We start from the raw sequence: 13,144 nt of genomic DNA on the forward strand, positions 1-13,144 counted from the left end.
ACATGTGGTGGGTCCATATGGGCTCATTTTGACTTTTACAACTGCATGTCTTCATGTAAAGCTTGCCGCACTAATCGTTTTGACAGTTCTCGTGCCGAATTTGGATTCCATAATCAGGAGATATGATCTTCGGAAGTTCCATGGCTTTTCTGCACCGTTGTCTTCATTTGGACCAAAAATGGTTGGTGTTGACTCCATGAGCTTTAGTCTGGCCTTTTTGAGATTTAAATTGGCAAAGAGAGAAGACTTCATGTTCAAACACTTATTCATGCTAAAACACAGGTTTGGCTACAAATTTATCGATGACTGGCGAAACCTATGAAAGCACAAAAATATAATTAATTTACATTTATTAAATACATAATCAACCAATTTGTAGTGTCTCTACGGGGTTTATCATACAATTTTGGGTGCTTATCATAGAACCATGAAAAAATGACCACCGGAAACAAGGAGTGAGAAAGAGAAGTTGAAGAAAAGAGGAGAGAATTACAAGATGATGAATAAGTATTTGGCACAAATGACGAATGCCGCCACCGATAGGGTGAAGTTGATGGAGCTCGATCAAGAAGTGGAAAAAAATACAACAAAATATTAGCACAAGATGCTTCGACGACTCTTGAGCCGGAAGTTGCCAAATACTTCAATATGATGAAATTGGAGATAATTCGCCAAAGGAGAGAGGGTGGGATGTTTGGAACTCCAAGTGATACTTCTAGTGGTTGTGGTGGTGTTTTTAGTGAGGGTGGTGCTTCTACTACTTAGATTAATTTCAATGTTGTTAGTTATTTCATTTCCATTGTTGTTATTAGTTCATTTTCAATATTGTAATTTCAATTTTAAGTTTTAATGTACTTTTAATTTGAGTTGTCTTGAAACAACATGAAATCAAACATAGATTAATACTCAAACTATAGAACAAACCTAGATAATACTCCATAGATAACTCTTATACTGCATTCCTTGATCCGCACGATATTGCCAAAGGTGATTGATGAGGTCAACTCTTAGTTGAATATTAATTTCTCTGCTATGAATACGACAAAATGTATTGAGTCTTCTTACAATTTCCTCATGTCAATTTCCTGCAACATGCAATGCGACTGGGGGCTCCCAAGAAACGTCAATTTGCCAATCTTCAATATCAATCTCTCGTTCATCCTCTACAATCATATTATGTAAAATGATACACGTCTTCATTATCCGATTAATGTCATCCCTACTCCACATTCGCGCCGGCCTCTTAATTATTCCCCACCTAGCTTGTAAAACACCAAATGCATGCTCGACATCTTTTCATCATGCTTATTGCATCTTAGTAGAGAATCCCTCATTTTGAGTTGTTGGGTGAGGGATTGTTTGCACAAGTGTAACCCATTTAGGATAAGCCCTATCAACTAGATAGTAACCCATTTGGTAATAGCAACCATTCACAGTGTAATTGCAATGAGGACCATCACCACGCATAAGATTGTCAAAGAGGTGAGAACATTGAAATACGTTAACATCGTTGTTTGAACCGGCCATACTAAAAAATGAGTGCCAAATCCACAAGTCTCTATCGGTGATGACTTCCAAAATTATCGTAGGTTTCTTTTTATGTCCATATGTGTAACTTGTCATGCTGTAGGACACATTTCTCATTGCCAATTCATACAATTCAAGCTTCAATTCCAAGCATACCCGGGAAGCCATGATTTTCACCTTGTTGAAGTAGATGTTGAATGTCTTGTTCATTTGGAGTTGTCCAAGCATACCCGAGAAGCCACGGCATCACAAAAATGCCTCAAGTTTTAGAAAAGAGTGCTCTTTACTATTTGAACGAATTCATCCCACGCATCCGCGCCACAACCATATGCAAGCAACCACCTTTTATATACCCATCAAACATAGTTTCTAATTCTATCAACCTTATATGTGAAATACTTGTCATGCCCGGTTGGAGATGGCTTTCAACATTCGGAGGAAGAGATGGCATTGCATCTTAAACCTCCTACGGAAGACATCAAGGGGATATTTCTGATTTTGCATGAAGTAAGCCCTCATAATCCTATTGTGAGCCTCGATTCGATCATAATAAATATACTTGCATACCGGTGACCGAGCATCAGTGAACACGACTAGCTTCATGCATGTCTTGCAACAAGAGAAAGATAGGTAAGAGCATGTTCTCATCGTCATTGACCATGTTCACTTTTTCGGATGAAGAGCTTGATTCGACATAGCAAGAAGAAGAAGCCATTTTGAGTTTGAAAAGGTGTGAGTGAAGGAGAAAATTATAAATGTGTGGTCCATAAAGTTGACCAAAAAATGAAGTTGGTGGAATGGATGGATATGATTGAAACAAGAAATAGAGTTAGTGGAATGGATGGATGTGATTGAAATGGTATAAATGAAGTTGGTTAAGGCTGTGAGGGTTGAGACTTGAGGGTTGCTAAGACTTTGATGACAACTAAATACATGTGAATAAAGAATTTGTTGAATTTGGCTAAGTAAAAATCGTGTTGAGTGTCTTGAAAGTACATACGATAGACTTTCTACCATTCGGTCCGTCCATTAAATTAAAACGAAGGATAGACGGCACAGTTTCTATCATATGTACACAAATTATACTAACAGACGGCATAAACTATACCGTCCGTCCCCTGACAACTTACTATGGAAGCTGCTACACAAGGCCACAAATTTAGTTGGGTTTATCACACCAGCCAAATTTAGGAGCCTCGTAGCAGCCCCTATTGGAATGATATTTTGGTGCCTGGGGTGTTATATGGCTTTTAGCATCCCATATAGCACCCAATTGGACTTGCTCTTACTGATATTCATTGGAAATTCAGTAAGGGCATCTCTATTCTCTAAGCTTCTTTGGCTTCAGTAAGGGCGTCATTTGTAGTTACTGTTAAAGCTAAATTGGTTTGGTTTTTCTTGTTTATTAAATCATAACTTTGTAACTACACAAGAGCTTCTAGCTCAATTAGTTGTGTAGCCCTCTCCTCATTCTCATGGGAGGGGTTGCAAGTTGAAATCCCACCAAGTGTTGGTTGGGATTTATTTCTTGTGTAATTATGTGATGGGCCTTTGGGCCAAGTGAGCCTTCGGGGTAGAGACAAGGTGCTGCTACGATGGGCGGACCGAGAAGCGAAAGCAAGTTTTTATGGACAAGGTGGAGGTGGTTGGATCTACTCAAAACGGCACATCGGTGAGAGCCTTCGGGCTAGGTTCCCTCCTGGGTTGATGAGCCTTCGGGCTAAGGTCCTTCAATGTAACTAGTGTGGGTCTGCCTTAACCTGGCCTCTAACATATAGATTGATAGATTGATGTTCACCATTTGTGGGTTAAAAAAAAAGGAAGGGGGGGTGGAGGTGGGGGTGGGGGTTAAGTACCCCTAAATGAGCCAATTAGGATTCCCCCACTAAATGGAGACCCTAATTTCCCATCTAGAGGGAATCCTAATTAGAGGAGACCCTAATTTTCCATATCTAGAGGGAATCCTAATTGCCTCGCAAATATAATAGGTTATCCTTTGCCCTTATCCACGAATTTACATTGTAGTGTACGACATATAGGCAAATCATATTACTAGATGACCAAAAAGCAGGTCAGCATATGGACACATTTCAACATTTCAACTTCAATGTTTATTATTCAAAGTTAACCAGTTGCACGGAGTATAACAGCTATATCTCAAGGAACATAAGATTCTTCACTGATCATTATTTAAACATTATCCACTAATAACGATTGCACATAAAGCATTCTTTCAAGTTGTCGCTTGGGAATGTCATTATTAGCGATATTGTATTCGTCTGTTAATCCTGTTATTAGACATGGTCTTCTTTCTTTGTTTAATTCTAGTCTTCCTAGTTTATCCCTTCATTGCAAATGTTGGTCTCCCTAGTTACTAAAATGAAGGATGATCCAATAAATGTAGCACTAACAACTTTCATTTGTACATCCTGGCACTGTTTCAACTTTCAACGCTTCATGGAATTAGGGAGTAAGTCTCAGAACCAGCTACAGGAAGTCAGTTGCTGTCGTGTTATTTTAGTAGAAGCTAAAAGCAGCTGCTTATAATATAGCTTTAAGAGCTATGTATACTATGGATTGCGTTAGGGATATTTTGTTTAAATGAATTTTCCGTCTAAAAGGCTAGGAAGCTTGTGTTTGTAGTCCTACTCTTATTATTTAATCATAAATAAATCAACCCGACTGCATTTTGCGAAAAGAAAACAACTTTCATTTTTATTCTTACTGAAGAAATGGATCCATATAGAGTTGAATGACATGAATTTTTCTTCTTGGCAATGGCACTGGACAAGGCTTGACAATGACAAATAATTGTTCTTTACTATGCTTCTAATTTGGTTACAACAATAAATAAGCTAAAATAGCTCATGTCAACCAAGAGATAACAACTGCGAGGTGCTCCAAACAAAATTACAGAGGCAAGAGTTAATCAAAACTTTTAACAGCTGAGAAAAATACAAACTATATCACATATGAAAACCAAATCTTAATTGTTTTGAAAACGAAATTGTGTAAGCTGAATAGGGACTTGTAGTATAGGATTTTACGAATCCAATGCTTCTGTAGAACTCCTTTTCCGAGGCCGAAACAATGAACAGAACCAATACCATAAATTTTTCTTCTGGGCTGGTTTAGCTTTCACGTCTTTCATTGTGATAAGATCAGCCATGTATTGAACAACTGCCTGATAAAGAGAAAAGAAATTATATTCTCAGTTAAGGTGACTCCAATAAGCTGGAAAAAGTAAAATACATATATGGCAAGATCAAATAATTACCTGAGCCCCCAACTTAGTCACTTGTCTTGGTGGTATTTCCAAAGGAGTCCCATCAGCATGGAACACTCTCAAATTCGATAGGACCCTGAAGGACTCTGGAAGAAATCTTATCTGGTTATTACTTATGTCCAACTCCTCGAGCATTTCAAGATTACCTATTGATCTTGGTAGAGCAGTAAGGTCCGCGAAGTTATTTGAGACATTCAGTTTCACAAGATTAGTGACAAAACAAAGGTTCTCAGGTACAAGTTCAAGTTCATTGAAGCTTACATCAAGTTCCCTTAACTTGGAAAGATTACCTATTGTCGTCGGCAATCCTTTAATTCTGTTATAGTGCAATTTGATTACCTCTAAGCACCCAAGCTTTCCAATTGCCTCTGGAAGTGCTCTCAGCTGATTAAAATCTAGTCTCAGCTCCACAAGTGCAGAACAAGACCCAATTGTGTAAGGGAGTTCTTCAAGCTCATTAGTTTCAACACTCAATGTTTTCAAGCTGATTAAACTGCCCAATGTCTCTGGAAGCAGAGTAAAGTAATTTGAACTCAAGTCGAGATTCATGAGATTTATCAAGTTGCCAAAAGAAGCTGGCAACGATTTCAAACGGTTGTTATGTAAGTCTAGATCAACTAGATTGGTAAGCTCTCCAAATGAGTCAGGGAGGTTTATCAGTTGATTCGAGTGAGCATCAAACTTTGTCAAGGCTTTGAGGCTGCCGATTGTGGTTGGAAGAGCCATGATTCGGTTGTCTGAGATGTTTAATTCAGTGATACCTGATAATTTCCCTAGTGAAACTGGTAACCATTCAATCTGATCCATCAACTTGCCTTGTAGGTCAAGCACCCCAGCTCCACTTTTTGCAGATAATTCGATTATCCCAGCTACCTTCATTAGACTATATTTTCCAGTATCCTGGCTGCCTGTAAATATGATAATAAACTACATTGAGACCATGTAAAGTAACTGAACACCTAAAGCAGTTAATTGTCAGATGTAGCTCAGACTGAGGACCTACAATATTAATTTTCTCATACTGTAATGATATGCACAAGCATAATTGCATTATAAGCAAGAAAAAAATGTCGATAATTATTAGACAATATTCAAGAACATTTTCTGATTCAAAAGAACTCTAAAGAGACTGCCTACCTTATTGACACTTTGACAGTGTTTTTTCATGTTCCTGATTTCCACAAAATTAAGCTTGATACAGTCTACACTGAGCTACTGAAGTCATACTTGAGTAGTTGAGTTCAATTAGGAGAATCATGGGTATCCTTGATTTCAATGAGTCTAAATTCTAAAGCAGAGAAAAAAAAACACACGCCATACTTGCAAATCTTTATCTTAAATTACCCAAATAAAGAAAAACACATGGGTATCCTTGATTTCAATGAACCTAAATGAATCCACATAGAAAAAGTAAAGTAGATTACTTCCAAGAATGAACAAAAAAACAACAAACAGAATAGCTAAGATAAAGGGGAAACAGAAATTGACCTGAAAAGAGACCACTCCTTGCAGAAGAGCTACGAACTAGATCCTTTGAAGCATCTTGCTTAAGTCCTTCATCCTTGTTTTTCTTGATCAGCAAACTCTCATCACTAATAACAGCAACAGTTTTTCTCTCACTTTTAGAACCAGTACCACCCAAATCAACCTGCTCTTGATCATTAGTATCTCCAAAAACCAACAAAGAAGCTTTCTGAATAAGTTGATCAAGATTATCAAAAAGTTTATCAAGATCAACAAGATGAAGAGCTTCCCTCCTCTGTTCATGACTTTGTAGTAAAACCATATTCTTCTTTACTGCTTTTGATACAGAGAAAATCTCTTCCGGAACATCTTGTGACTTTTGTAACTTAGAAATCTCATCAAGTTTAAACTCTTCTTCACTGTTTACACTTTTGAGTACAGTAACAGCTGCTTCAACTTCTTCAACTGTGGGTCTTGGAGGTAATGATCTGTAGATTCTCATAATCTCTTCTACTGTTTCTACATAAGCTGGAGGTGGGTTTTGGAGGTTTTTGACAGCCATGGATATCTTGTGATGGTTTTGGTGCAAGTTTCTTTTTTACAGTCTTGTTAAGAAGATCTTAATAAGATGAGTTTTTAGTCTTCCCATTTCCTTTTGTCATTTTAGTTTAGAAGTTGAAAGGGATGTTTTTAAAGGGATGAAAAACATACAAAACGAATTCATTTAAAGTATGTAGGAGGTGTACGTTTATGACTATATTCAGGGTGGCAGCAGTTTTGATGGTTTGAGCATCTAGTAGGCTGATATTCCTGATGCAATGTTTTGTAGATAGAACTTAAAAGTATGTGGGTATGTTTGTATGTTGATATTCCTGATGCAATGTTTTGTAGATAGAACTTAAAAGTATGTGGGTATGTTTGTATGTTGAATACTTAGCTTGAATGTGATTCCTGACATTTCAGGTCTAAAACCATGAATAAACATTAAAACATGGTATCAAGGAAAAAGAATATCTAAATTAGGAAGTGCAACCAAATCTTCAAATTGGCTTATCCAAATAAATCACAAACTCAACAAAGATGGAAATTCTGCATTCTAAATTTTGTTTTGTACCAACTATATCTTCAGAAACCTTGAAAAAGTCCAAGTAGTCAATTAACTCTGAAGTCTGAACAGTATTCTTAGTTTTCCCCTTGCAAGTCTAGAAATGTTTAAAAAATTATTAGGACAATAAGATTTTGGGGTCAGCGAAAAAGCCTACTCCAAACTGTGTGATATGAAATGACCTGTATACCAAAATTCTATGGTACACGAATCTGTACCAGGTTACATAATTAAACACCTGTATTCATGTGTGGACAGAATCCCAATTAGCCTGTCTACAAAGCGGCTTCTAAAGCGTGACACTCCAACAAGGCAACCATAGGGGCTTCTATGTGGCGTCAACGTCATTGCTTAGGAAGTAGGTGTTGGGGATTACACCAATACCAATCGGTTGCCACTACACGATGATGAACACTTTTCCGGGACAAAATCTAAATATCAACTACAACCTATACTTTTATGCCCAACTCACTAAACAACTATCAACAACATATAATTGAAAGCAGTTAAACAACAAACCACAACACAAAGATTTACCTAGTTAACGATGCCTACTTCCACAAGAGCTTTAATAAAATGGGAAGGAAGATTACAATCTCTCCTTTCGGTCTCTTTCACCTTTAGATCACTTTTATCTCTTTCTGAGGGTTGTAGATCTCCAGTAAAGGTTCTCTCTTTGTTTTAGTCCGGATTCCAATCCTTGACTTGTTTGGTTCTCGTTAGGTTAGGTTTTCCAAAACCTTGATTTTGGGTTTTATCTCCAAAACCAAATTTTTAAAATCCACAAAATTTATTTGTCCTTCCTCGAGCCGAAGTCGCTACCAAGAAATGATATTCTATAACGAACAAGTCGATTTGATCCAAGTTTTCTCTCCCATGTGAGGGATAACTAACAAAGCGGTGGGGGGCTATCCATGCAATTGCCAAAAGAGGAGGAGTGTGTCGCCATTCCGCAATAGCACAACAAACATCAAACTTACCTTTCTGTAAGACTTTGGTCATCATATCAGGACCCGTTCTTGTCGGTATGGATCTTCTCGATACACAAATTAACTTCTCTAATCCAATGATACGTGTATGTGCTTGGATCTAGAATGAAAACTTGATTCTTGCTTTCAAAGTGGATGAAAATCTATCACATAACTACAAATGCTTTAGCCCTAGTTAGGTCGAAGAACCTCTTCATCCATAGCAACTCTTTTTGCAACAGGGTTGATCTTGTAGTGGAGAGAGGGCAAACACTTTTGCAACTTAGATTGCCAAGAAACCGCTCCCCGCAAAAGTAACCGGATAACCGGAGGTGGACTTCATCGAAGTCAACATCACCGCCCATGCGATCGGTGTAGCGCTTCAAGTAAGGGCTTACTTCCACCAAAGCACAAACATGATTTGGAAGTGCCTTTGAGATATCTCAATATCCACTTAACACCTTCCCAATGCTCTTTACCCGGATTTGTGAAATCTACTTTACAACCCCAACGGCGAAAAGCAATATCCGGTCTAGTACACACCATGGCATACATCAAACCCATGCGCGGATGCATAAGGAATCTTTTCCATCCGACTCCTTTCATGCTCACCCTTAGGACACATCTCTTTGGTCATGCGGAACGGGCCACCAAGCTTTGCTTGATCCATGTTGAATCTCTTCAACACGCTTTCAATGTAGCTTTCGAGAAAGCCACAACTTTCCACTCTTTCATCACGAGTGATCCGCGATCCCAAGTATCTGCATTTGCTTGACCCAAATCCTTCATCTCAAAGGACTTACTCAAGTCTTTTTCTTCTTGGATATCTTGTTGATGTTTTGGGCCAACTATCAACATATCATCCACATACAAAGAATAAAGACAATGAAATCTCCATTCGAACAAACGCACAATGATCGGAAGCGGACTTCTTGTATCCTTGCTTCACCATAAAGGAGTCAAACTTTATGTACCATCGTCTCGGTGCTTGTTTCAACCCATACAAGCTCTTTATCGGCTTGCATACTAGGTGCTCCTTGCCTTTGACCTCAAACCCTCTCGGGTTGGTCCATGTAGACATCTTCTTCAAGGTCTCCATGAAGAAAAGTCGCTGTCTTTAACATCTATTGCTTTCAACCTCTAGGTTCATACTTGCGGCCATACCCAATACCACCCTGGGATAGAAGTCATCTTCACTACAGAGAGAAAATCTCATCAAAGTCAATCCCTTTCCTTTGACCGAATCCCTTCCACAACAAGGCGAAGCTTTGTGCCTTGGGTGAGGATTGTTCTCCTCATGCTTGACTTTGTATATCCACTTATTCTTGAGAACTTTTCTCCCCGTGGGTTTCTCAACTAACTTCATAAGTGTGATTCTCAAAAGAATCCATCTCGTCATGCATGGCCTTCAACCACTTTTCTTTGTCCGTACCTTCAAGTGCCTCTTGATAGTACATAGGTTCTCCACCATCCGATAGTAGCACGACGCATATGTGGTGGATACTGGTTGAATGTCGGACCTCCTTGCCCCATCTGGCCGGGTGCCTCGGGAGGATACACTTCGCTTTGCTCGGTGGTGGTTCATGCATCTCATCTGCATCTTCTATACCAATAGGTTCTATCCCATCATGAGCAATAGGATTCTCATCATGAGCTTCAAACTCATGATTCTCTGCATTCTCAATGCCTTACGTGACGTTCCACGGTAGGAACGGTTCGAATCAACAAGATCATTGGTGAAAACTTGTAACTTTCATCCTCCTCAAAGTCCGCTATGGTTTGGTCTTCCAGAACACAACATCTCGACTTCAGATTACCTTCTTGTTAATCGGATCATAGAGTTTGTAACCAAACTTTTCATCTCCATAACCCGGAAAAATGCACCTTGGCTTTGTCATCAAGCTTGAATCTCTCATCCTTCCGGAATATGCACAAATGCCCCGCACCCCAAATACCTCAAGTATCCATAATCAACATCTCTGCCGACCATACTCTCTCGGATAATCACTATTCGAGAGGCTTTTTCGGGTGACGGGTTGATCACATGCACGGGCCAGACGCATTGCTTCTACCCGTTAGGCTTCTAGGTAGCTTAGAGTGAGATAGCATGCATCTTATCCTCTCTACAATGGTACGGTTCATTCTCTGCTATTCCATTCTCATTGCGGTGTCTTGGGAACGGGTCTGCTCATGATCTAATCCCATGACTCGCAATACTCTTCAAATGGCCCAATGTATCACCCCCATTATCCGAAAAATAATACACTTGGTATCTCTTTCCACCATGTGGAATTTCTCAAACACGCCAAGTACTTCATCCTTGGTCTTCGGACTATAGGCCCATATCTTTCTTTGACGATCATCAATGAATGTCAAGAAGCACGGCTCCCGGTGGGGACTTTCTCTCATAGGACCACATAAAATTGCACTAGTTCAAGGACGTTGTCCTTTTCGGAGACGGGAATCTTTGGAAAGACACCCCCCGTGTTGCTTTCCTACCAAACAGTGAGTACATGTATTTAAATGTGTACCTTTAATGTCCGGCATGGCCTTTTGCTTAGCAAGAACTTCCATCCCTTTTATGCCCATGTGACACGCCTCTTTCAGATGATGTTTCTTCTTCTCTCGCGATTAAACCGCTTTACACAAACTAGCCTCGCGGTTTTGTAAAAGAGCAAAGTTTTCTTTCCCGCTGCTACAATGGAACCTCCGGGTCGGGTTTCCATACCCCGCTACCAAACGAGTTTATAAAGCCATCATCATCTAATTTCCCAAAGTAGAAATTAGGCTTAGCCGTATGTCGAGGGGACATGTCTTACATCCTTGAGTGTCAAGGTGTAGCCGACATTGGTTTCTACATGAACATCTCCAATGCCTATAATCTTCGAGACTCCATCGTTACCCATCCTTACTTCACCATTACAAATTGTAGGTAGTGAAGAATCCCTCGCGGCGTGTGTGACGTGATAGGATGCTCCTCGTGATATCACCCACTCAGATCCCCGACATGAGGTACTAAGACAAAGACACACCACACCGACACAATTCCCACTAGGTCGCCGACAGTCGCGGTAGTATCTGCCACTGTGTTTCCGTTCCTTCGCACCATGTCTTCATGTACCACGGTTATTCTTCTCATCCCTCTTCATTGTTCTCGTGACTCATATCGAAGTGGCCTTTTGGTGGCACAATAGTAACATTGCCTCTTTGCCTTAGGAGTTCTAGCTTCACCCCTAGATTTATACTTCTGTCATCACCTCTAGAACGAGATACCCTCTCCCCGTTTCTCGTGAAAAGGACCTCCGAGTGAGAAGAGCCGCTTCTTGCACTCCTTCTAGTCTCCTCATTCAACAAAGACGTGGTAGCCATCTCCATGGTAACAATTCCATCCTTGGCTGCTCCATGTAGAGAAACGGCTAATGTCTCCCCAACTTTCGGTAGAGAGCCTAATAGAAACAAAGCCTCAACTTCGTCTCCCAAATTGATCTTCATCAAATGCATCCGATTGATGATATTCTCAGACTTCATTAAGATGCTCGGACATTGAAGAACCTTCTTGGTACTTCGTGGTTTAACGACTAGCACTTTGTTTACTTCCTCTCATAAAGGTCTTCGAAGTTTCTTCCATAGATGAAGGGCTGTAGTCTCTTGGGCCACATGGTGAAAGACACCGCCGCCAATAATTTGTCAATGTATCCAATCGCTGTCGCCAAGCTTTTTCCTCTCCTCATTTGGGCCTTTTTCGGGTTTTACTCCTCATTCTCAATGGGAAGTGCCAAGTCCTTGCAAAGATAGCAAGTCTTCCATCTTGGCTTTCCGGATGGTGTAGTTCTTCCTATTCGGACTCATCATAATGAAAGTGTTCACGGAATGGTCCATCTCTACAAGTTATTTAACCTCAAATCTTTCTCGTGAATTTTAGTCAAACACCTTCTGACCAAGATTCGGATAACACCCTAGGCTATTCTAACCAAGGCTCTGATACCACTTGTTGGGGATTACACCAATACCAATCGGTTCCCCACTACACAGATAACTTGTATGAACACACTTCAACTCCGGACAAAATCTAAATATCAACTACAACCTATACTAACATGCCCAACTCACTAAACAACTATCAACAACATATAATAATGTAAAGCAGTTAAACAACAAACCACAACACAAAGATTTACCGTGGTTCGGCCAATGATGCCTACTTCCACAAGAGCCAGTTCTTAATAAAATGGGAAGGAAGATTACAATCTCTCCTTTCAGTCTCTCACCTTACTAGATCACTCTTATCTCTTTACAGGGTTGTATCTCTGTAAAGGTTCTCTCTTTGTTTTAGTCCGATTCCAATCCTTCCTCGACTTGTTTGGTTCTTTAGGTTAGGTTTTCCAAAACCTTGATTTTTGGTTTTATCTCCAAAACCAAATTTCAAGGGTAATCGTAGCTAGGCCCACAAAAATTTATTTGGCTGCCACTCTGAAGCGAAGTCGCTGAAGGCCTGGAATTGGGAGCTGGCATTCACACTTTGAGCTGGTCGCCTATATGTTATTCTTTGAACTCGAAGGCGAAGTCGCGCTTCTATCTGGCTGGGCCTCGACTTGTCGCGATGCCGACAGCCGTTTAAATCTCGGTTTCTCTCCTCATGTGAGGGATAACTCCAACAGTAGGAAGTAGCTAGGAACTTGCCTTGATTCTTTTTTCTGTTTTTTAATCTTTTAAATGATTTTACCTTGTCACAAAACTAAGTCCCTTGCTGTCAGGCGAAACCAGCTTCTTTTTGGCGAAAAAGTCATTGTTAAT

The 13,144-nt window shown here is 39.9% G+C and overlaps 1 protein-coding gene across 1 annotated transcript; it reads right to left on the minus strand.

Annotated features, from left to right (window-relative positions):
• Positions 1 to 4,328: 4,328 nt before the first annotated feature.
• LOC147524682 (uncharacterized) lies at positions 4,329 to 7,256 on the minus strand. Its single transcript, XM_086604023.1, has 3 exons — positions 6,302 to 7,256; positions 4,805 to 5,721; positions 4,329 to 4,711 (listed from the first exon to the last, which is right to left on the minus strand). Exons 1-3 carry the CDS (start codon positions 6,837 to 6,839, stop codon positions 4,571 to 4,573), a joined length of 1,596 nt encoding a protein of 531 aa, XP_086460149.1. The 5' UTR covers positions 6,840 to 7,256; the 3' UTR covers positions 4,329 to 4,570.
• Between the last annotated feature and the right edge of the window lie 5,888 nt (positions 7,257 to 13,144).

Source organism: Coptis chinensis, chromosome 1, assembly GCF_015680905.1.
Source record: "Coptis chinensis isolate HL-2020 chromosome 1, ASM1568090v1, whole genome shotgun sequence".
In the NCBI taxonomy this organism is placed as follows: domain Eukaryota; kingdom Viridiplantae; phylum Streptophyta; class Magnoliopsida; order Ranunculales; family Ranunculaceae; genus Coptis; species Coptis chinensis.

Excerpts from the sequence above, each read along its gene's own strand:
- LOC147524682 (XM_086604023.1), bottom strand. The coding sequence starts at position 6,839 with ATGGCTGTCAAAAACCTCCAAAACCCACCTCCAGCTTATGTAGAAACA. Across the intron at positions 5,722-6,301 it reads AAGGAGTGGTCTCTTTTCAG|GCAGCCAGGATACTGGAAAA; the intron begins GTCAATTTCTGT and ends TCATATTTACAG. Across the intron at positions 4,712-4,804 it reads TGACTAAGTTGGGGGCTCAG|GCAGTTGTTCAATACATGGC; the intron begins GTAATTATTTGA and ends TCTCTTTATCAG.